This window comes from Peromyscus leucopus, chromosome 23 (genome assembly GCF_004664715.2).
Source record: "Peromyscus leucopus breed LL Stock chromosome 23, UCI_PerLeu_2.1, whole genome shotgun sequence".
Classification (NCBI taxonomy): Eukaryota; Metazoa; Chordata; class Mammalia; order Rodentia; family Cricetidae; genus Peromyscus; species Peromyscus leucopus.
In genome coordinates this window covers 44,708,928-44,733,423 of record NC_051082.1, presented here as the reverse complement: position 1 = coordinate 44,733,423, position 24,496 = coordinate 44,708,928, and the positions used below count along the sequence as shown (strand labels likewise).

The 24,496-nt window shown below is 47.2% G+C and overlaps 1 protein-coding gene across 1 annotated transcript; it reads left to right on the top strand.

The window, feature by feature from the left end:
- The first annotated feature begins 16,658 nt into the window (after positions 1 to 16,658).
- Positions 16,659 to 22,418, top strand: LOC114707557 (oncomodulin). The gene is made up of 4 exons (XM_028890314.2): positions 16,659 to 16,980; positions 18,083 to 18,215; positions 18,660 to 18,769; positions 22,100 to 22,418. The coding sequence occupies exons 1-4, from the start codon at positions 16,860 to 16,862 to the stop codon at positions 22,123 to 22,125; spliced, it is 390 nt and encodes a 129-aa protein (XP_028746147.1). The 5' UTR covers positions 16,659 to 16,859; the 3' UTR covers positions 22,126 to 22,418.
- Positions 22,419 to 24,496: the final 2,078 nt, after the last annotated feature.

Genomic DNA, 24,496 nt, shown 5'->3' with positions numbered 1-24,496 from the left:
CATCTTCCTCTCTCCCTCTCTCTCCTTTCCCGGTCTTTCTCCTTTCTGTCCATTGTGAATTAAACAGTTTTCTGTCACATGCTCCCTCTGCCATGGTGATGTTCTGTCCAATCATATGGGGCCCATCGACCATGGGCAAAGCCCCCAGAAACCATGGGTCCAAATGGGCCCTTCCTCTTGTGAGCTGCTGGTCTCGAGTATTCGGTTCTAGCAATGAGGAACAGAACACGGATAGACACGAAGCTTTTCACATCTGTAGGCCACTGGCTCAGTAGTGGGGAGATGCCAAAGGACCTGCTGCCTTGCTGGAGGAGAAACCAGATGTTTCCCTGCATCCTGAAGAGTTAAGTCTCCCAAGGAGATTCCAGGCCTGGGAGGGGGATCTATCCATAAAGCACTTGCCACAAAAACATGAGGACCAGAGTTCTAACCCAGACACCTCATGGAAAACTCTGGGCATGGTAGCATATGCCTGGAATCCCAGTGCTGGGGCGGGCAGAGACAGGAGGGTCCAGGAAGCTCAATGGCCAGCCAGCTGAGCTGAATTAGTGACACTCGGGTGCAGTGAGAGATCCTGGGGGCAAAACGCAAAATGGAACGTGATTGTAAAAGACAACCCACCTTGACCTCTGGCCTCCATGCACCTACACACACATACACACACACACACACACACACACACACACACACACACACACATACACACACACATACATATACACACATTCCCCACACAACACCCCCCACACATACACATTCATTACACACACACATATACACACATACACACACACATATACCTTCCCACAGACAAACAGATGCACCCCCCCAAACACACACACACACACACACACACACACACACACACACGGGGGCGGGGGGCCATTCTCATGACAGATATCCTGTGGTATTAGCCTTTGAGACTTCACCAGAGGCTCAGAATGGCACCCACCAGTGGATACTGGGGCACAGAGTGTAGACTAGTTGAGAGTGTACAAGAGGTAGAAGAATCTGTAACAAGCTGCCAATACTGAAGCATTTGGAGATTTCTTTTTTTCTAAATAATTTCTTATTTTTTTATTTTATGTGCATTATGTGAGGGTGTCAGATCCCCTGGAACCTGAGTTATAGACAGTTGTGAGCTGCCATGTGGTTGCTAGGAATTGAACCTGGGTCCTTTGGAAGAACAGCCAGTGCTCTTAACCTCTGAGCCATCTCTCCAGCCCAGCATTTGGAGATTTCTATGGAAAAAAAGATCCACATTTCCAGATTCTCTAGCAAAATTGGAGTATTTGGTGGCACAGAGCCCACATTCAGGCCAGAAGAGCATCCATGAACTGAGTTTCATGAGTGGCTACCTCAACATCAGCAGTGGTACATCTAGGTCCTTGTGCCGAGGAGGCTTATCAGCTTAGGCCCTACACATGCGTTGCCTCTGCTGGAAAACTGATTCACAAAGTATGCTGTGACTAAAAAGGACGTGTGTGTGTGTGTGTGTGTGTGTGTGTGTGTGTGTGTGTGTGTGTGCATGGGGGGTATAGTGTGCATGCATGTTTACGGGTAGGTGTGGGAGGAAGTATGGTGTATGTGTGTGTGTGTGTGCATGGGGGGTATGGTGTGCATGCATGTTTATGGGTACATGTGTGTGCTGCTGTGCCCCTGCATGGAGGCCAGTGGTTGACATCAGGACACCAGGTATCTTTCCGGGTCACTCTCTATCTTGTGGAGCAAGACATCTGAACCTAGAGTTTGCCGGGTAGCCTTGTCTAGCTAGCCAGCTTGTCTGGGGATCCCCGGTCTCCACCTCTAGAGTGCTGGAATTATAGGGAAGCTTTTATGCTCAGCCTACATTTACGTGGGTGCTGATAATATGAGCGCAGCGCCTGACATTTTTTGTGGCAAGCGCTCTATCTGCTGGACCATCTCCCAGTCCAGAAGGACTCTTTAAGGCTTCCAAGTTGTGAATTCGAGCCCCATCACCACCCAGCTTACCTAGTTTCTAAAAAAGACTTTTACTTTTATTTTTTATGTATATGTATATGTCCGTGTGTATGTGCATGTGGTTATGTGTCTGTGTGAGCATGTGCACATTAATATGGGTGTTCAAGGATGTTGAATCATTAGAGCTGGTATTGCAGGTGGTTGTGAGCTAACAGATGTGGGTGCTGGGAATCAAACTCGGCTCTCTGCAAGAATAGCCAGTGCTCTTAACCCTCTCCAGCCCCCAGCTTGGGAATATATAAGATACTTACCACATGTGGTCCCACCTGACCCTCATAAGAGCTCTCCAGAGGGAACTAGGACATGGTATTAGAGACAGCGGGAAATCATTTAGGTCACAAAATTATGTCAACCTAGCAGGCCGAAACACCAGCAAAAGGAACTTAACTCTTGGAGGGATGGGCACAAAAAAAATTCCACAAGACAATCCAGCTTGGATAGGAGCTTCTTGTTCTTGGGTAAAAGTAGTTACAGAAGGAGGCTGAGATCACTGGGTAAAAACTGGGTGAGGAGATGGCTGAGAGTCTCCTGAAGAAAAGGGGCAAAACATACTGCTGAGCAGAGGCCCATTAGGACTCAGCGCCGTGACAATGGCGCCCCCTAGTGGACCTGCTGAGGGCTGCTTCCTTCCTCTGGGATTGGATGGCAAAATCAACTGTGCAGGGAAAAAGCATCCCTGCGCGTTAATGTTTTTGTTTTTCTGACACAAGGGTCTGCTTTATTGCCGAGGCTGGATTCGAACTTCCGGTCTCAAGGACGCCTACTGCCTTGCCCTCTTAAGGGTTGAGATTCTAGGTTTGAACCACAATATCTGGCTTCTTGTTTTGTTTCCTTAAAAAAAAATAAAAATAAAAAGATGTGTTTGTCAGAAGTGGTGGTGCAGCAGGGAGGCAGAGGCAGGGGGATCTCTGAGTTCGAGACCAGCCTGTTTTACATAGCAAGTTCTGGGCTAGCCAGGCCTACAGAGTGAGATACTGTCTCAAAAAGAAGAGAAAAAAGGTTTCATTTCACCGGGTCTCCCCCGACCCGTTCTGGGAACTGGAATTACAAACAGTTGTGAGACACCATTGTGGGTGCTGGGAATCAAACCCGGGTACTCTGCAAGAGCAACACGTCTTCTCAACCAGTGAACCGTCTCCCCAGCCCCACTGCCAACTTCATTGTGATTTACCTGCCGTGTGTGTGTGTGTGTGTGTGTGTGTGTGTGTGTGTGTGTGAAAGTGCACACACATACGTGTGGGTGTGCATGCCTATGTGCACTCAGAGGCCAGAAGAGGATGTCAGGTGTTCTCTTATAATTCTCCACTGACTATCTTTGAGACAGGGTCTCTCTGCTGTGGGATGGTCTGTATGTCAAATTGCTCTGATTGGTCAATAAATAAAACACTGATTGGCCAGTGGCCAGCAGGAAGTATAGGTGGGACTAACAGAGAGGAGAATTGAGAGAACAGGAAGGTGGAGAGAGACACTGCCAGCTGCCGCCATGATAAGCAGCATGTGAAGATGCCGGTAAGACACGAGCCCTGTGGCAAGGTATAGATTTATAGAAATGGATTAATTTAAGATGTAAGAACTAGACAGCTAGAAGCCTGAGCCATTAGGCCAAACAGTTTAAATAATATAAGTGTCTGTGTGTTTATTTTATAAGTGGGCTGTCGGACTGCCGGGGTTTGGCAGGAGCTGGAGAGAAAACTCTCCAGCTACATCTCTCCCTGCATCTGGGGGCACAACTGTGCTGTCTTAGCTTGGCTGGTCCCAGTGACCCTCCTATTCTCACCCCCTTGGAGCTGGGCTACAGGCATGTCCTGGAGACCCAGCTTGGCACATTGGTGCTGAGATCCAACCTCTGGACTTCCTGGTCACACAGCAATTACAGTGATCCTCCTGATTTTTTTAATTTTTTTGTGTGTGTGTGTGTGTGTGTGTGTGTGTGTGTGTGTGTGTATGTGTATGTGTATGTGTATGTGTGTGTGTTTGAGACAGGGTTTCTCTGTGTAGCCCTGGCTGTCTTGGAACTTGCTCTGTAGCCCAGGCTGGCCTCGAACTCAGAGATCCCCATGCCTCTGCCTCCCGAGTGCTAGGATTAAAGGAGTGTGCCAACACCACTTGCTTCTGCCTCCTGATTTCTGCTGATGGCAAGTCTAGGCAGTGTGAGATGAAATCTCAGTGTTGTTTCAATTTGCATTTCTCTGATGGCTGAGGATGTTGGATTTTCTTTTTCATACAACACAAAAATGCCCCTCTATACTGGTTGGTTTTGTCAACTTAACACAAACCTAGACATATCTGGGAAGAGGTAATTTTAGTTGAGAAAATGCCTCCCTAAGATTGGCCTGTACGCAAGTCTGGGGGGGGGGCGGGTACTGCCTTAATTAATAATTGATGTGGGAGGGCCCAGCTCACTGTGGGTAGGGCTACCCCTGGGCAGCTGATCCTGGGTTGTGTAAGAAAGCAGGCTGAGCAAGCCATGATGAACAAGCCAATAAGCAGCAGCCTTTCTCCATGGCCTCCCTTCAGTTCCTGCCTCCAGGTTCCTGCCCAGCTTGAGTTCCTGCCCTGCCCTCCTTCCATGATGGACTGTGATGTAGAACTGTAAGAAGGAATAAACCTTTTCCTCCTCAAGTTGACTTTGGGCATGGTGTTTTATCACAGCAGTAGAAACTCTATGATACCTTCATGGAGGGATTCTGGGTAAGTGTTCTACTATTCAGCCACACCCGGAGCCCTGCACAGCTGTTTTTTAATGCACAACCAGTTGAAGCAACCACCCCGTATCTATCTCCTCCTCAAGAGCTAGTTGGCCTTAGACTGAAAACAAAGTGCTTCTCTGGAATAAGTCTGCTTTAGCAAAAAGAAATTCCAGCCTATGTATTACTAACTCTCCAATGTTGTCAGTTGTCAAAGTCACGGGTACATGGCGCTGTGAATGCACATTCAGATGTCACAGCAATAACCCTTTGATGCCACGGTAAAGTTTACATCCTCCTTTCCTTCTTCTGCGGTGATATACTGTGTACCCTAATAAATCTGCTTGAGGATCAAAGGACAGAGCCAGCCACTAGATTAGACATAGAGGCCAGACAGTGGTGGCACACTATCACTTGGGAGGCAGAGATCTGTCTGGATCTCTTTGAGTTCAAGGCCACACTGGAAACAGAGCCAGGCAGTGGTAGCACACACCTTTAATCCCAGCACTGGGAAGCACACACGCCTTTAATCCCAGGAAGTCAAGGCAGGGCTGAGAAAGGTATATAAGGCATGAGGAAATGGGAACTAAAGTAGTTCAGCTGAGACCCTTTCGGGTGAGGACTCAGAGGCTTTCAGTCTGAGGAAACAGGATCAACTGAGGAGTTGACAAGGTGAGGATGGCTGTGGCCTGTTCTGCTTTTCTGATCTTTCAGCTTTCACCCCAATATCTGGCTCCGGTTTTTTAATTAAAAGGCCATTTAAGACTGGAGCAACATTCTTCCTTTCTGTTTTTTCCTACTTTTTATTTTGAAATAGGATGGCATTTGACAAAGGCTGGCCTTGAACTTGCTATGTAACTGAGGCTGGCTTTGAACCACTGATATTCCTCCTTCTTCCACCTCCTAATCACTGGGATTATGGATATGTGCCACTGCAGCCAAGTCAAGTCTTTTTTTTTTTTTTTTTTTTTCCTCCCGAGACAGGGTTTCTCTGTGCAGTTTTGGTGCCTGTCCTTGATCTGGCTCTGTAGATCAGGCTGGCCTTGAACTCACAGAGATCCGCCTGGCTCTGCCTCCCGAGTGCTGGATTGAAGGTGTGCACCACTGCCCGGCTTTGGTTGTATTCTTGTGTCAGTGTTTTCCTATGTATTTGTCTGTAGTCTTCTCCACTGCTGGGACAGCTTCACTGTGGAAATCATATTTGCAGGTCGGCACAGTATACTCAATTTCTTCCACAGTAAACTTTGTTAGACTAATAATATCCTGATGTAGCAGGAATCTTAACAGGTCTTATTAATAAAAACAAACCTGGAGCCAGGTATTGGGGTGAATGCTAGAAGATCAGAGAGACAGAACAAGCCACAGCTTCCTCACCTTGCCAATTCCTCAGCTGATCCTGTTCCCTCAGACTGGATGCTTCTCAGGTGAACTGCTGCTCCAAAGCCCAAAAGCTTAACCAGGCTCTAGTTCCTCGTCCTCACGCCTTAAATACCTTTCTGCCTCCTGCCATTACTTCCTGGGATTAAAGGCTCACTTCCTGGGATTAAAGTCATGAGTCATCATGCCTGGCTGTTTCCAGTGTGGCTTTAAACTCACAGAGATCCAGATGGATCTCTGCCTTCAGAATGCTAGGATTAAAGGCGTGAATGCCACCATTTTCTGGTCTCTGTATCTAGTGGCTGTTCTGTCCTCTGACCCCAGATAAGCTTATTAGGATGCACAATATTTTGGAGGACACAATATATCACCACATCCCTCAATAATGATACATGTTTGAAATGATAGATATGCTACTAAATTTGATTAACACAGTAGCAAAATATCACAACATAAACAATTATATATCAATTCAAAATATTTTAATGGGCTGGAGTGTGACTCAGTGGTAGAGCACCTGCCTAGAATCCCCCAGTGAGGAGCTGGAGGTGTAGCTCAGTGGTAGAGCACCTACCTGCCTAGCAAAAGGAAGGCCTTGGGTTCCATCCCTATAACTGCTTAAAAATAAGAAAATACTATGAAGAAACACACACATACTGTTGGCCCACTGGAGTACTAGAAGAACTTTTAGGAGACACATGAGCTAAAGGCCCAGCTTTGGAATAAAAGAATTGAATAGCTCTGACCTCAACTAGACTGTTCTGGATTCCAGAACACAACCAAGACTTTCCGCCTTGGCTCTTCAACGGGACAATCCTAATGTGGTTGCTTATGATGACATTTGTTTTCATAAGGGCTTCATTCTCTCTTCACTTCAAACTTTGGTTCTGTGAAGGGCATGTGTTACTTTAAACACACCACCTCTGCTGGGGTGACCTGTAGAGGGCGTGAACTGCCGTCTTTTATAACTAGCCTTCCTCTGGCGCCCTCTACAGGCAGCTGTGAGATTACCCTGCAAACAAAGGCAGATGGAGATTGAAGTGATCAGGATTCCTCAGGAAATTGACATTCTGCACACATACAATTAAAAAAAATTAAGCTTCACACTACTACTACTTTTTTTAAATAATTATTTTATTTCATGTGCACTGGTGTGAGGGTGTCGGATCCCCTGGAACTGGAGTTACAGACAGTTGTGAGCTGCCATGTAGGTGTTTGGAATTGAACCCAGGTCCTGTGGAAGAGCAGCCAGCGCTCTTAACCATTGAGCTATCTCTTCAGCTCCCCCTCTCTCTTAAAGACAGGATGTCTTGTAGCTCAGGCTGGCCTCCAATGTCCTACGTAGCCGAGGATGACCTTGAATTTCTGTTCTGCCTGTACCTGGTGAAGTGCTAGGATCACAGGCCTGGACCACCACGGGATTAAGCGATTCTGGGATGGAACCCAGGGCTTCCTACATGCTGGGCGAGCACTCTGCCAAGTGAGCCTCAGCCCAGCCAACATGCCTGCTTTTATATTGTTTTCTTGGGTATTTATCACAGGAAAGTCTAACACGCCCTCCTGCTTTAAACACCTACAAAGTTGGATCAGAAAGAGGAAACGGTGAAGAGTTCGCAGGCTGCGGTTTGAGGCGCAGGCAGCCCAGGCAGAGCCTATGTCCTCCTGAGGTGCCATGAGATGAATCTGGGCAGGTCAGAGCAGCTAGATTTTGCAGGGCAGGGTACCAGAGCAGAGTGTAGGGAGCCACTGTGAGACGAGGTCAGGGTCCCTGCTGACTTCAGTTAACGCATATGAGGGAACTGTGATGTCCATGCCCCCCAGGTTCTGGCCTCCCTCTGCTACAAGGACAGACGGGTACCCACTAAGAGCCTGTGACAGACTCCTCCGACGTCAGAAGGTGACCTGGGGTGGCAATGCACCCCTCCTTGCAGTGGGTAAGCCCCAACTAAAGGTGCCGCTCCTCCTCAGCTGCCATCACACTTCCTTTCTCTGGGTCCTTCCTGGAAAGCAGACCCTGGTGCAGGGTCCTGCTATAAAACCTCTCCCCTTCACTGAGACCTAGAAGAGCCCCTCCCAAGTCTAGTCAGAGGACCCCCCCCAAAAAAAAACTGTTTGCTTATTTATGGCATCGAGGCCTGGGTTCTCCTCAGAGCCCCCTCCATTCAGCCGTCTGTCTATATGTTCACATGACATTAAGAGCTCTTCTAATACATTTCTTACCAAAATGACAATTCACTTTGGTGTCCCCCTCGAACCCTAAACTTGAGGTCTTTTAGAAAGCACCCCAGGTCAGGCTGGAAGAAATACGTGTTAGCAGCTGGGTGGGTGGGTAGCTCAGCGCTCGGAAGCTGGAAGCAAGAAGGTTAGGCATTCAAGGTCACGCTACAGAAAGAGATCGAGACTAGCCGGGGATACATGACACCGTGTCTCAAAATAATAACGACCAAACCAAAATGGAATGACACGGGGTTCCTGAGGTCAGACAGCTGGAAAAGCTACAGTCTAGCACCCCAGTCTACTATCCGTCTATCAATTCCAGGCCACGTTGAGATTGCAACGTGTAGGGTTCCTGAAGCTTTATAACAGTCACCTGCATTAGGCTCCGATGACTATGCCAGGTCTCTCTCTCTCTCTCTCTCTCTCTCTCTCTCTCTCTCTCTCTCTCTCTCTTCTCTCTGTGTGTGTGTGTGTGTTGGGTGCAAGTGAATATATATGCACATGTAACGATACATGCATGGGGAGACCAGAGAAAGACATTGGGTGCCTTCCATTATTGCTCTCCGTCTTGGTGCTTTGAAACAGTGTCTTGTCGTTGAAGTGGAAGCCAACCATTTCAGTAGGCATCCCGGCACTGAGCAATCAAGATTCACCCGTGTTTGCCTCCCAGGGCTGGGATTGCGGGCACACTCAGCCATGCCCAGCATTGATGTGGGTGCTGGGGATTCAGACTCACGTCCACGTGTTCTTGTGGGTGCAGAGCAAGCACCTTTACCCACCAGGCCGTTGCCACAGTCCCATCTTTAAAATGAAAAAAAAAATAAGTTTAAAGTATTTATTTTATGGTGTGTGCATGTGTGCATGTGTGTACATGTGTACATATGTGTGCTCCTGTGGTTATCAGAAGATAATCTGTGGGAGTTGGTTCCTTTGTTTGTTTGGTTTGGTTTGGTTTGGTTTTTCGAGACAGGGTTTCTCTGTGTAACTTTGTGCCTTTCCTGGAACTCACTTGGTAGCCCAGGCTGGCCTCGAACTCACAGAGATCCACCTGGCTCTGTCTCCCCAGTGCTGGGATTAAAGGCGGCAGTGGTGGTGCCGCCTGCTGTTTTGTTTGTTTGTTTGTTTCTTTCTTTCTTTTTTCTTTTCTTTTCTTTTTTTTTTTTTTTACAAGACAAGGTTTCTCTGTGTAGTCCTGGCTGTCCTGGAACTCATTATGTAGATCAGGCTGGTCTTAAACCCTGAGATCTGCTTGCCTCTGCCTCCCAAATGATGGATTAAGGTGTGCATCACCATGGCACCTGGAGGTTCTTTCTTGAATTCACATCAGCCAGGGTCTTTACCCATTCAGCCATCTTGTTGGTCCCTCTTTGGAATTTTTGATGTCAACTTTTATTGCTTGAAAATTGCCATATGGGATGGTTTTTCTCCGGGGTCTGAATCTTGGGGGCATATCTGCCCAATACCAGGGAATCCCCAGGACATCTGTGTCACAAAAAAACAGATAATAAAAGGGTACCTGGGAGTCATAGATGCAGCCTCTCTCATGGCATTAGGGTTGGTGGCCATTTCTCCTTAATTAACTCAAGTGAGTCCGTCAAATACAGCCTCCAGCCCATCTGGAAATTGAGATGAGGATGCTCATGTTTCTTGTTCATGAAAAAATCAGCCTTCTACAGCATTTGGTTTCTTTTGTCTGGTAGCATTTCCTACTTATCTAAGCAGCTTTGTGCTCTTCTATACTTTTTGCCCTTGGTCAAAAATCCATACTCTGAATAAAGACCCCCGAGTTGGGTGAGGCAGGGGGAAGCTCCAAGGATAAGGTTTTAGTTGAACGTGCTTGAGGAATTCTTAGCAAGAAGCCTGCAAATGTCATCCCTGAAGGCAAACCGGATATTATCATCTGTAGGATCTTTAACAGGATGGGAGGAACGCAAGCTGTGGGAATCTCAGTCCTTAAGGAAGATGCCAGAAGAGTACAGCTGGATCATGTGATAGCTGTAACATTTCAAGACACAGCCAAGTTGTTTTCTAAAGAAAATTTTGATTCAAGAAATAAAATGTGTTAAGCTGGACCTGGGTAGCGCAGGCCTGTATTTCCAACACGCAGGGAGCTGAGGCAGAAGGCTCATGGGTTCAAGACAATTTAGTGAGACCCTGCCTCAAAAGTGCTGGGGCATGGTTCAGTGGTAGAGCACCTGCCTAGAATCCCCCAGTGAGGGGCTGGGGCATGGTTCAGTGGTAGAGCACCTGCCTAGAATCCCCCAGTGAGGGGCTGGGGTGTGACTCAGTGGTAGAGCACCTGCCTAGAATCCCCCAGTGAGGGGCTGGGGTGTGGCTCGATGATAGATCACCTGCCTAGAATCCCCCAGTGAGGGGCTGGGGTGTGGCTCATTGGTAGAGCACCTGCCTAGAATCCCCCAGTGAGGGGCTGGGGTGTGGCTCAGTGGTAGAGGCCCTGCCTAGAATCCCCCAGTGAGGGGCTGGGGTGTGGCTCAGTGGTATAGCACCTGCTAGAATCCCCAGTGGGGGTTGGGGTGTGGCTCAGTGGTAGAGCACCTGCCTAGAATCCCCCAGTGAGGGGCTGGGGTGTGGCTCAGTGGTAGAGCCCTGCCTAGAATCCCCCAGTGAGGGGCTGGGGTGTGGCTCAGTGGTAGAGCCCCTGCCTAGAATCCCCCAGTGAGGGGCTGGGGTGTGGCTCAGTGGTAGAACACCTGCCCAGAATCCCCCAGTGAGGGCTGGGGTGTGGCTCAGTGGTAGAGCACCTGCCTAGAATCCCCCAGTAAGGGTCTGGGGGTGTGGCTCAGTGGTAGAGCACCTGCCTAGAATCCCCCAGTGAGGGGCTGGGGTGTGGCTCAATGGTAGAGGCCCTGCCTAGAATCCCCCAGTGAGGGGCTGGGGTGTGGCTCAATGGTAGAGGCCCTGCCTAGAATCCCCCAGTGAGGGGCTGGGGTGTGGCTCAGTGGCAGAGCATTTGCCTAGCATAGTGAGGCCCTAGGTACTGCACAAAAATGATGATGATGAGGAGGAGGATGCTGTTAAAGAACAGAAGGAGAGTCTGTCTCTCAGGGAACTCATTTCTTGTCCACTAAGAAAGAGTTTTTCTCCCCACCTCCCACACTTGACCTTGGCCTGTCACCTTTGCCATCCTTTTCTTTTTGATGTGTGGTGGTGTCTAACTGTGGTTTCAATTCGTATCTCTCAATGACTGATAATGCTAAGCATCTTCCCATTTACTCATTTTTCATCTACAGTAATGATCTCTCAGGGAGCAAAAAAATTATGATATAGGAAAAAGGGGAGAGAAAACCGAGAGAATATTCTCGAGAGAGCAAGAAAGAATCCAGAGTACGCAGGAGGAGCTGGGTTTAGATAGGATAAAAATGGAAGATTCTGCTGGGTGTGGTGGGGCACACCTTTAATCCCAGCACTCAGGAGGCAGAGGCAGGTGGATTTGTGTGAATTCAAGACCAGCCTGGTCTATAAATCGAGTTTCAGGTTAGCTAGGGCTGTATAATGAGACCCAATCTTTAAAAAAGAAAAATGAAAGAATGAAAAAGAAAAAGTTGATTCTGTGAGGAAGTGAGGTCTTTAATTAACTTTCTCTTTGCTATCACAGAATGCCTGACAATAAGCAATTTAAAAAGAAGAAAGCTTTTTAGTTCACAGTTTCTTACAAATTGGTCCATTATGACGGGGAAGGTGTGGTGAGCAAAGTATTCACCTCATGGCTGCCAAGAAGCAGAGAGAAACGGAGGAGGGTAGAGCAAGATGTGGCCCTCAGGGAGACTCCCCAGAACTTACTTCCTCTAACCGAGCTGCGGCTCCATTCCTCCCAACAGTTCATTCAAAGTCGGAACCCAAGGCTGGGGACACAGCTTGTGTGTGCAGCGCTTGACTTGTGTGTATGAGGCTCTGGGTTTGCTCCCCAGCACAGAAAAATTAGAATCCATCCATGGGTTAAATCTACCAAGTCAGGCCAGGCATGGTGGCCTCTAATCCTAGCACTCGGGAGGCAGAGGCAGAGGCAGGTGGATCTCTGTGAGTTTGAGACCATCCTGGTCTACAGAGTGAGTTCCAGGACAGCCAGAGCTACACAGAGAAACCCTGTCTCAGAAACAAACAAACAAACACTCCCCCCACCCCAATCTACTACTTAAGGTTCTTATGATCCAATTGTCTTTAACACACACACCCCTTGCAGGTACACCCAGAGAGGTATGCTTTGTGGACTTCTTTGGTGTCACATTAGCCAATCAATTTAACAATCAAGATAAACCATGAACAGTGTGGAGAGATGGCTCAGCAGTTAAGAGCACTGGCTGTTCTTGCAGAGGACCTGGGTTCAGTTCCCCAGGTCACCCACATGGTGGTTCACACAATCCATAAACCAGTTACGGGGGTCTGACTTCCGTGGCCTTTTCTAACTTCCTTTTCTGACTTCCGTGGCTACCAGGCACAACACACAAATACACACACACTCACACACTCACTCACACACACACACACACACACACACACTCACACACGACACTCAATCGCAGAAAATAAGGCAAATTTTAAAATAATCCTCCCTTCATCAGCAATAAAGTGCTAGAACATGAAGGGATAGGGCAGGAATGACCTGGTGACCTGGTAAACGTGTGAGAGAATGGACAGAGAGCTTACGGTCTGATTTCTCCAAATTTGAAGGAATTTGGGATTGCATAGTTCAGCCTGAAGAGACCTGTAAACTCTAACAGACGGTGTTGCTTGATATCATCAACTATGACCTGGGACTCCCAGGAACCAGATTTGGTTTCACTGTGACCCAGTCACCCGATCCAGACGCCTTGAGCCTCTTTGTAAGTGCAGAAGGTGTTTTTTTGGCCAGCGTTTGCACAGCTGGGCAGCATGATTCACAAACCTGTGAATTATTCATGCTTTTGACCTATTCTAATGAGAACTTCACCCAAAAGGCTAAATTATTAAGCACTTGGAGTCATCTTTGTTGCTGCTAACTAGAAAATTCACTAAAAAGCAGTGAATTTTTTTTTACAGAGATGTTTTTGCTTCTTAGAGATGAAAATTTATTAATGACACATAATTGTTCTCAAAACACATAACACATGCTGGACGGCGGTGGCACACGCTTTTAATCCCAGCACTTGGGAGGCAGAGACAGGCGGATCTCTGTGAGTTCGAGGCCAGCCTGGTCTACAGAGTGAGTTCCGGGACAGCCAGCCGCTACACAGAGAAACCCAAAAAACCAAAACCAAATCAAACAAAACCTCCCCCACACAGAGGGCAAAAGGTTCCTTGACAAGAAGAAAGCCAACACTGCCACCTGAGTAGAGGCTTTTTAAGACATGATGAACATATTTAATAATGACCACAATAGTGACCTCAAACTCGGAGCCAGGCAAAACCTTTCCCGTATAAGCGAATCGCTAGGGTGTCTTCACAGCAACAAGAAAAGGAACTAAGAAACGCCTTGCTAGGAGTGACTCTGTGGTTTTGGGCTAACTGTCCAGCTGAATCAACTTGGTTCTGCGTGCGTGCATGTGGAAGACAGAGGTTGACATTGGTGTCTTCCTCGATCACTCTTTTTTTTCCCTCCCTTTTGAGACAGGGTCCCACTTTGTATCCCTGGAACTCACAGAAAACTATCTCCTTCTGCCTCCCAAATGCTGGGATTAAATATGTGTCCACTACACCCCACCTCAATCACTTTTCACCTTATAGGCCTCTCACTTTGGAGTTCACTGATTGGCCAATGAGCCCCATGGATCTTCCTCTTGCCTGTGCATGTGGAGGCCAGACGATGACTTTGGGTGTCTCTTCACTGAACCCAAATTTTGCTGGTTTAGCTACATTGGCTGGCCAGCAGGTCCTCAGCACCCACCTGTCTACAGCCCTGCTCCCAACACTGTTTCTGGCAAACAGGAATCTTTGTAACAGTTGGACCCCAACAGACAGAACTTGATTCGTCACTCATAGTGTCCTTAATTTTTGTTACAGTGTGCCTTATCTTTGCACAGCTTGGGTCCTGGATCCCTGACTAGAGGTGACTAGGAAGGAAGAAATACATGGACACAGAAAAGCTGGGATTAGATGGTCTGGGCTCTTGGATGGAGAAGCCTCAGTAGATACCAAGTTTATTGTCAACTGTTGAATAGGGAGGCGGGGCTATTAATACAGATACACAAAAGGAGGCGGGGCTATTAATACAGATACACAAAAGGAGGCGGGGCTAATACATACAGATACACAAAAGGAGGCGGGGCTATTACATATAGATACACAAAAGGAGGCGGGGCTATTACATACAGATACACAAAAGGAGGCGGGGCTATTACATATAGATACACAAAAGGAGGCGGGGCTATTACATACAGATACACAAAAGGAGGCGGGGCTATTACATACAGATAAACAAGGAGGTCAGGTTATTATATACAGAAACAAGGAGGTGGGGTCATTGTTTACAGCTGAAGAAGGGGGCAGGTTTAGCTAGTCAGGAAGGAGCTGTCTCTGTAGGGGAGCAGTCTTCAGTCCATAAACATCCCAGGGAGAAAGGTCTGTTCGGTTCTGTTGCACAATGCTGACTCTACTGTTCTGTTCACACAGTTGGAAGAAGTGAGGAGAGCTGGGGAGGTGGGTGAAGTTCTGGTCCTCCCACCCATGAGGACCAGAACCTCCATCAAAACGCTGGAGCTGGTGGCGCACTTCTAACCCCCAGCACTGGGTGGGGGAGCCACAGGGAGCCCTGCAAGCTGTCGGCCAACCAGTCTGGCTAAGTCCTAGGGCACTAGGTTCACGAAGAGACTCTCAAAAAAATAAAGTGGAGGGCAACTGAGAAAGATACTGGACACTGACCTCTGTCTGCACACGTGTGTGTGTGCACACACAAACATGTAAACACACATATATCCACACCCACGTAGCCATAAAGCCATTGGCTTGGGAAGCTGAGGCAGGATTGGGAGCCTACCTGGGGCAACACAGAAACATGGCATTTCCAAAAAAGAGAAATGCTGGGTCTGGGAGTGGAACTCAGTTGGTGGAGCACTTGCCCAGCACTGAATGGTGGGATACACTAGGATCCCAATGCTCTGCTCTGGAGATGGAGGCAGGAGTGAGAAGTTCAATGTCATTCTTAGGTGCATGTGAGTTTGTGGTCAGCCTGAAATACATGTCTGTGTCAAAGAACAAAAGTTAACACGGGCACATTTTGTGCCATGTGTGGTTTCAGATTTAGCAGGACAATGTCCAAATCAAGATGTTGGTAGGAAAATTATGTGCTGGGTGGTGGTGGCTCACTCCTTTAATGCCAGCACTTGAGAGGCAGAGGCTGGTGGATCTCTGAGTTTGAGGCCAACCTGGTTTACAGAGTGAGTACCAGGACAGCCAGGGCTACACAGAGAAACGCTGTCTGGAAAAAACAAGAAAAAGAAAAAAAGAAAGAAAGAAAGAAACAGAAAAAGAAAATTATGTAACCAAGGCCTTGGTGACATTGACTTTTGAGGTTTTCCTTCCTAGACTGATGTCAGCCTCACACATACACACACATACACTAAAGACAGACCTTGCCAAACAGCCACTGCTAACATCTGGGGAGTGTTTATAGATTGCCCAGCAGGCCCCCAGCATCTTCTCCACACTTTACCAAACAGCTTTGTTTGCAGAATTGAAACCTTAGTTAAGGTTTGTTGAGGTTTTTTTTTTTTCTTTTAATTGGCTGATTCTACCCACATTTCTATAAATAGAAAAGAGAGACTGGGACTGTGCGTGGTTTCATTACTAAGGTAAAGACACTTGAGCTACACACACTTGATCCTTGAACGTGAAATCTAAGAGGTTGTAACGATCACAGTTTCAACCCTATATAAGGTAGTGAGAGCCTGTCAGGTTTGTCTTTCGATTATCCCTACAACTCTTTCCCCCCTCTTGATTTTAAATCTAAACTGGTGAGTAGCTGGTGGTCTTCCCAGACCCCAAGATCTCCTTCTCTACATGCACTATATTAGACTTGTAGATTTTCTACTCAGAAATCTTTTCTTATAAACTTGGCTGGCACTTGGGAGGACTAGTCTTTCGCAGGGGTCTGCAGTATTGCATGCAATTCTCTGGCTGATGCACGACAAAGCTGTTGTGTTTATAACATGGTTGATTTTTAAATGTCTCGTAGCTGCCTATGCTGATTGATTAGGTAAGTGTAATTTTGACAGGAAGATTGGACCTTAAGAAAATAACTTTTATTTGGTTTTAGATTATTTAAAGACTAGGTCATGTAGCTCAGGCTGGGTTGGAGTTCATTATGTAGCCAAGGATGTCCTTGAACTCTTCATCCTCCTGTCTCCTGAGTGCTGGGATTACAGGTGTGCACATCAAGTCCATCTTGGCCTTTTTTTTTTTTTTTAAATTTCAATTTTGGAATGAATTCAGGAGAAATCACGGAGTCAAGAGTATTGGGAGTATTTTCTGTATCTGGGTTCATCTGGGTATTCTGTCCTATCACTCAACAGGTGCTTCTCACATTTTAAAATTCTAGAAACACACAGGGTTGGGCGAGTGGCTGAGACTGTGTGTTCTTCCCACATGTCCATTTTCTCCATCGCTGTTGCTCACATCTCCTTTATTCTGTGTGACCAGGTGACAATGAGCATCACGGATGTGCTTAGTGCTGACGACATCGCGGCAGCCCTGCAGGAATGCCAAGGTGAAGGGGACCGGAGGAGCAGGGCGTGGTGGCACCCTGGGGGCTGAAGAAGAAGGCTAGCAAGTTCCAGGGCAGCCTGGACTGAGAGTGAGAGGTTGTCTCCGAATCAAAGCAAAGGGCTGTAGCTGCAGCTCGGTAGATAGGGTGCCTGCCTGGCATGTATGAAGACATGGGTTCCACCCGCTCCATTGCAAAGACAGGTGATATACACCCGAATTCCTCACACTAGGGAAATGGAGGCAGGAGGATCAGGAGTTTAAGATCATTTCATTCCTGGCTACATAGGGAGCTTGAGGCCAGCCTGGATTCATGAACCCCATCTCAAAAACAGGCAAACAAACAAAAATAATAATAAAGTTGAAAGGAGACACGAGGCTGGCATGGATTCCCACTTGCAGCAAAGAGTAAAATGTAAACTTTGCTGAAAGATTCCAGGATCCATAGGTGGAACTGCTGTAAGTTAGACCGCTAACATGATAGGGATTCCGAGACCTGAGTATGTGGTTATGTTTACATAAGAGGAAAGACATTTACTAAAGGAGTGAGAGAAAAAGTCAGAGGGAGCCGGGAATGTAGCTCAGTGGTAGAGCACTCGCCTTGCATGCACAAGGCTCAGAGTTCAGTTTGCAATACTGGGGGAAAAAACAAACCCCAGTAGAAAGGATGGGGTTGGAGCTCAATACTAGGGTCAGCCCGGGCTGTATAGTGGGTTCCAGGCTAGCCACAAACGAACAAGAGTAAGTCAGTGCACTTATTCTCTTGAGCCTTTTCGAATCCACTGTTTTCCACCAACCACACCCGTGGTACCACGGACTTGTGTGCAGCTTGTTCAGTGAGGAGAGATAGGGGAAGGCACAGAGCAGAGCCAGGAGAGGTGGGCAAAATCAAGTGGAGAGGGCAACCTGGGGCAGAGGGGACAAGGTGACATCACAGACCACCTAGTCTAGGCTATCTGAGTCTTGAGAAAGTCAAGTATCCATGTAGCTCGTGACGATAGGAAAGTATTTTAATAGCCTATGCTTTTGTCACCCAGGCACAAACACAGAATGCCTGAGACCCACTGAGACCCACTGAGAGTCAGCATAACCTCTCTGTTCTTTAGACCCAGACACTTTTGAACCACAAAAGTTCTTCCAGACATCAGGCCTCTCCAAGATGTCCGCCAGCCAAGTGAAGGATGTCTTCCGGTTCATTGACAACGATCAGAGTGGATACTTGGACGAAGAGGAGCTCAAGTAAGCTGTGCACTGAGCAATTCAGCATGGCTGCATGGGGGCTGGGGTGCAAGGTACCCCGTGTGCTCAGTGCTTTCTCCATGGCCAGCTCTGGCACTGGAGATTCATCTGCATTTCATTAAAGACTGTAAACTGGCCACGCTTCTACCCACACGGGGCACTAAATGTGGCACTAAAGACTAGGTACAAAGAGCGGTCTGTTAGAGGGATTTCCTCTGGCGAATGAAACTTCAACCCAGACATCTGGCGTTGGTTTCTATGGCAAAGGAGAGCTCTGCCACCTAGGCTTTGACTGATGTTTGCGGCAGTCAGATACATGGACTCAAAGGAAAGGAGAGAGGAAGAAGGGGAGGGGACGGGAGCGGGGAGAAGGGAGGGACGGAGGGAGGGCAGAGAGCGCAAGGTCTTTCAGGAACTTGCCACCAGCCTTTTGTGGTGCTCTAGGTTTTTCCTCCAGAAGTTCCAGAGTGATGCTAGAGAGCTGACTGAGTCAGAGACCAAGTCCCTGATGGCTGCAGCGGACAATGATGGAGATGGGAAGATTGGGGCCGATGGTAGGTCTGCTCCTGCGTGTTGTATAAGACACATCGGCAGAGGGGAATCCCAAGGGGTTTCCCTTTGGGCTAACCCCCTTTTCTGAGTTCTGATAAATTCAGTTTTCTCACCTGCAAACTTGGATCAGGCAAATGAGCCAATTAAGTGCCATGTGCTTAGCATGTCTGAATTTGGTACCCAACACTGCCCACTCCTCAGTGAACACAAATTCTGGGATAGGGATGGTGTGATAGCCCAGTGAGTAAAAGGCTCTTGCTGCCAAGTCTGGTGACCTGAGTTCAGTCCCTGGCCCCTGCATGGTGGGAGGAGAGAACCAACTTCCAAAAGATGTCTTCTGACCTCCGTGCGTGTACACACACAATTCTGGAAGACAAGAGCTGGCATCTGTAATCCCAGCACTTTAGAGACTGAGGTAGGAGGACTATAGTGAGTTTGAGGCCAGCCTGGGCTACAGAAGGAGCTCAAGGACAGCTAGGATTACAGAGTGAGACTCTGTCTACACACACACACACACACACACACACACACACACACACACACACACACACACAGTTCTGTGTTACATGATACAACATAACTATGAACTAGTCACTATGAACTTAGAAAAAGGTGATTCCCCTGATGAAGGGACTAGCTGACCACTTGGCCTTCCATACCATTTTGCAAGGTGCTTTAGTCCAGCTTGAAAATAATGCAAGAGATGTCTGCCAGGATTTAAACAAGGCCAGTTTACTGCCCACCAGTGGATGCATTAAACAGAGGGTAGGAGCTGGGTGGAGGCTCAGTCAGCAGTGTTTGCCGCACAAGTGTTAGAACCTGAGTTCAGATCCCCATCAGCTGGGTTAAAAGCTGGGCATGATGGCATGCATCAGTGATAACAGCAGCTGATAGAGGGGAAGCATGGAGACAGGCAGATCCCAGAGGGGGGACTGGGGGGGGTGCTCACCACCCAACCTAGCTAAATCAGTGAGCCTAGGTCTCTATGAGAGACCTTGTCTCAAAAAAAAGGGGGAAGAGCAATTGAGGGCAATACTGATGTTAACTTCTAGTCACTACATGTACATGTGCACACACATGCATGGGTATTTACACACACACACACACACACACACCACCACCACCACCACCACCACCACCAATACAAGGACAAATAAGTCAACTGCTATTCATGGCGTCATCTATGTGCAGAGCCCTATATTCAAATGTCATAAGATTGTTCATGCTTGATTTTGTCAAGATGCTTACATTTCTGTTTAGGCGATGACTCAGAGGATGGTATAGGGGAGTCCTGCCTGCGGCACTAATTAGAGAAACTGAAAATGCTAAAGCACATTTGTTTGTCTGTTTGGGGCACTGTCTCAGGTACAGCCCTGGCTGGCCTTGAACTACTTATGTCGCTGGAGCTGACTTTGAATTCCTGATTCTCCTGTTGCCACCTCCCTGGCTCTGTGCTTTACAGATATATGTCACATGCCCTTAGGTACTTACTGAAATGTATTATTATAATTCACCACATGAGCTCACGAGGCTTTTATAGGTCCTAGACAAAATGGCTGAGACAAAGGAAGCTTGGTGTATTTAAACATAACCATGAAGTCTGGCTTGGTGGTACATGTGTGTAATGCCAGCATTTGGCAAGCTGTGTAGTTTGAGGCCAGGCTATATCATGAATTCTGGGTTAGCCTTGGTTATGGAAGTAAGAACCTTTCTCAAATTTAAAATGCTAATTTACAAAAAGCTACAGGCCTGAAATATTCTAAACAGATAAAAGTTGGACCAGTTAATATAAAGCAAATCTCCATTTTCAATTTCACTGTGCACCATCCACAGTTTATTAGTGTCAGGGCTTGAGAGATGCTAGGTGGGTAAGAAGGACCTGAGACTGGATCTCAGCACCCATATAAAAAGCTAGGCACGGCCATGAACAAACCTGTAACCCCAGTGCTGTCTGAAGCGGAGATAAGGGAATCATTACGGCTTGCTATCTTTGAGTCTGGCTCTAGGTTTAGTGAGAGACCCTGTGTCAAGGGAAGAATAATAAGAGTGATAGAGCAGGACACCCAGAATCCTTCTATAGCCTCTGTAGGCTCACAGCTACACATATCACACACACACACACACACACACACACACACACACACATACACACACACACCATTCTCTCACACACAAAAGATTCTCAGATCATTGGTACCCATTTTTTAGTAATGTAAACTTTTGAAGAAGACTAAGGTTAGGGCTCAGTGGAGGAAAATCTGTTTAAAGTTCTACTCTATTGGATAATACAGCTACAGAACAGTGAAGGAAAACCTCCCATGTTTATCTGAAATGAACCAAAACCATGTCACATGTTTACAGTGAACCATTTTACCAAATTCCTTCATTGCTGGAGAAAGATGACTGAGCTGAGCTCTAACCCAAGGGGCTGTAGATATGAAGATGTTTGTTACATATAATTATACTTGGGGCTGGGGGATGGCTCAGCATGTCTAAAGCATCTGCCATGCAAGTGTAAGGACCAAAGTTCGAATTCCCAGAACCCATGTAAATGCTGGGAGAACCAGGTGGCCCACCTGCAACCTCAGGCCTCACTTGAGAGTGAAGCAGGGACCCCTGGATCCTTGGCAAGCTAAATTAGATGGATCAATGAGTTCTAGGTTCAAGTGAGAGACCCTATCTGAGGAAGACTCCTGATGTCAACCATTGGTTTCCACCCATGTATACACATGTGCATCCACACACATGCACACATATACATCCCACACACTTGCACATATATGTGTATACACACACACACAGAGAGAGAAGAAGAGAGAGAAGAGAGAGAGAGAGAGAGAGAGAGAGAGAGAGAGAGAGACTATGCAGAGGAAACAGTGCATGTTGTTGCACAGGCTTGCAATCCCACACCTGGGATGTGGAGGCAGGAGGATAAGGAGCCAGGAATTCAAGATCATCCTTGGCTATATAGAAAGTTTGAGATCAGTAGTCTACATTAGACCCTGTCTCAAAAAAATCATGTACAGAAAGCTAGGCATTTGGCAAGCACCTGCAATACCAGCACTCTGGAGACTGAGGCAGGAGGATAATCAACTTGAGACCAACTGGAGCTGCTAGGGGAGACCCTACCTAAAAAGTAATGCAGAAAGCTGGATGGGATGCATCAAACTCCTCTGATGCTCACTGATGTTCACGGTGTCTTCTAGGCATGTCCTGAATGGGACCAGGCTTCTCTGAGAACTTATTAATCTCGTTTTTTCCTCTCTTCAGAATCCTCCAGGGGAGAGCATATCTGTAAAATACTGAGTCTGTTCTCTCCTCTTCCATTCTAGAATTCCAGGAAATGGTGCATTCTTAAAGCCCACGTCTGTGGAAGAGAGAGCGGAAGGGGCGCTTTGCCAGAAGGTCTCCAAAGCCCTGGGATCAGGAAGCTCCCCAACCTATCCCGAACTAATTTCCTGAGTCCTCCTGAAGCACTTCTGCAATGTGCTCCTTGTTTGAGGAAATGCAACGGTCTGTGGCTCTTCATTCTTTGGTGGTGGTGGGTATAGGTCCTGATGACTTCTGTAAGTCCTCCCCTGGCAGGCAATGCCTTTAAAAAAATCACCCAATAAAATCCTTTCTCATCATTGGCTGATGTATGGGGGTATTAGTCACTTGTCTCCGTGTTGTGACAAAATGTCTATCAAAAGCAACTTAAGGAAGGCTTTACTGTGACGCACAGTGCAGAGGGACAGCCCATCATGGCGGCAGCAGAATGAGGCAGCTGGTCACATGGCATCTTTGGCCGGGAAGCAGAAAGAGGTGAATGCTGGTGCTCAGCTCGCTTTCTCCTTTTTCCCTGGTCCAGGACCCCAGCCCAGGATGGGGCCACCCACATTTGTGGTGGATCTTCCCACTTCAATTGACCTAATCTAGATAATTCCTCCCAGACATGCCCAGAGGTTTGTTTCCATGGTGATTCAAAATCCTGCCAAGCTGGCAATACTAATCATGAGAGGTTTTGGTTTGGTTTTATTTTGTGATAGGATTTCACAATTCAGCCCCGGCTGGCTTGAAGCTCCCTATGAGAAACCATGCTGGTCTTAACCTCACAAAGATCCACCTGCCTCTACTTCCTCAGAGGTAGAAGGGATTAAAGATGTGCACCACTAGCCGGGTGGCGGCGGCGGCGGCGGTGCTTGCCTTTAATCCCAGCACTCGGGAGGCAGAGCCAGGCAAATCTCTGTGAGTTCGAGTCCAGCCTGGTTTACCAAGTGAGATCCAGGAAAGGCTCCAAAGCTACACAGAGAAACCCTATCTTGAAACACCCCACCAAAAAAAAAAAAAAAAAAAAAAAAAAAAAAAAAAAAAAAAAAAAAAAAAGACGTACCCAGCTGCAATGAGTGGTTTTGTACTTGTTTGTTTATTTGTTTTATTCAGCAAGGTAATGGGAACAAAGAAAGCAGAGACCAAGGATTTTTTCCAAAGACCTCAAGTGCCCTCAAACACTGAGTATTGTACATGAGGGGACAGAGGAACTGTTTTTGTTTGTTTTGTTTTGGAATCTGGTTTTAAAAACATGTAAGTGTTGAAAATAAATATTACTGTCCTGCTAGGAATTTTATTCTCAGCAATCCAGTTAACTCTGAAATTAATATTTTTCAGAGAGGTTTTAGCCAGCATAAAATCACTCTTACATGAGTCAGACACAGTGGTGCACATCTGTAATCCCAATGAGCAGGAGATGGAAACACTTGGGTCAGAAGTTCAAGACCAGCTTTGGCTGTGTATAGAGTTTGAGACCGACCAGGGCTACATCTTTTCTCAGCCAGTAAAGGGTGAGGATTATCCTCTGAGCTCTGCAACCATGCTGTGGCACAGTGCCCTCTCCGCCAATAAATAAATGTTAATTTAAAAATTACTCCTTATGGGGTTGGGGATTTAGCTCAGTGGTAAAGCGCTTGCCTAGAAAGTGCAAGGCCCTGGGTTGGGGGGGGGGGAGAAAAGAAAAAAATTACTCCTTACACGTTTGTTTTCTGCTGGTGGGTATGAGATTTTCATAAGAGAAGGCAAAACAGCTGAACTGGCTTATACAGCCTAGAGTGTTTGCTGTTACAGCTCAACACAACAGACTCATCTTGAAGTTGTTTTGGCTTTTTCCTCCCAGAGAAACAAGTGTTCAGATTAGCTTGCCCTAGCGTTTTCCTGGCTCATAAGAGACAACACTGTTTGAGGCTAGCCTCCAGGGTCCTGTTACAGGATTGGGGAGTCTCGAGTCAGGAATTTCTCATTAGGCTGCTTTTCCCAGTGGTACCTAAAGCTAGTCTCTGGCTGACCCTGGAGCTGAGGACACCTGAGAGTCCTGGAGCACTTTCCTAGGAACTTGTTTAACAGTTCACTCTGACCCTGTCTCGAAAAACCAAAAAAAAAAAAAACAAAAAAAAAAACAACCAGTTCATTGTGTGTGTGTGTGTGTGTGTGTGTGTGTGTGTGTGTGTGTGTGTTGTATGCAGGTATACATAAGAGTGCACATGCATGTGTGTGTGTAGAAGTCAGGGATCGATGTCAGATGTCTTACTCAGTCTCTCTCCACCTTATTTTCTGAGACAATGTCTCACTTGGACTTGGGGCTGATAAGGCTAGGCTAGGCTGGGCAGCAAGCCCATCGGCCTCTGGCTCCTCAGTGCTGGGATTACAGCACCCAATGCTCTGCTCAACATTTTGTTTGGGTGCTGGGGATCTGAACT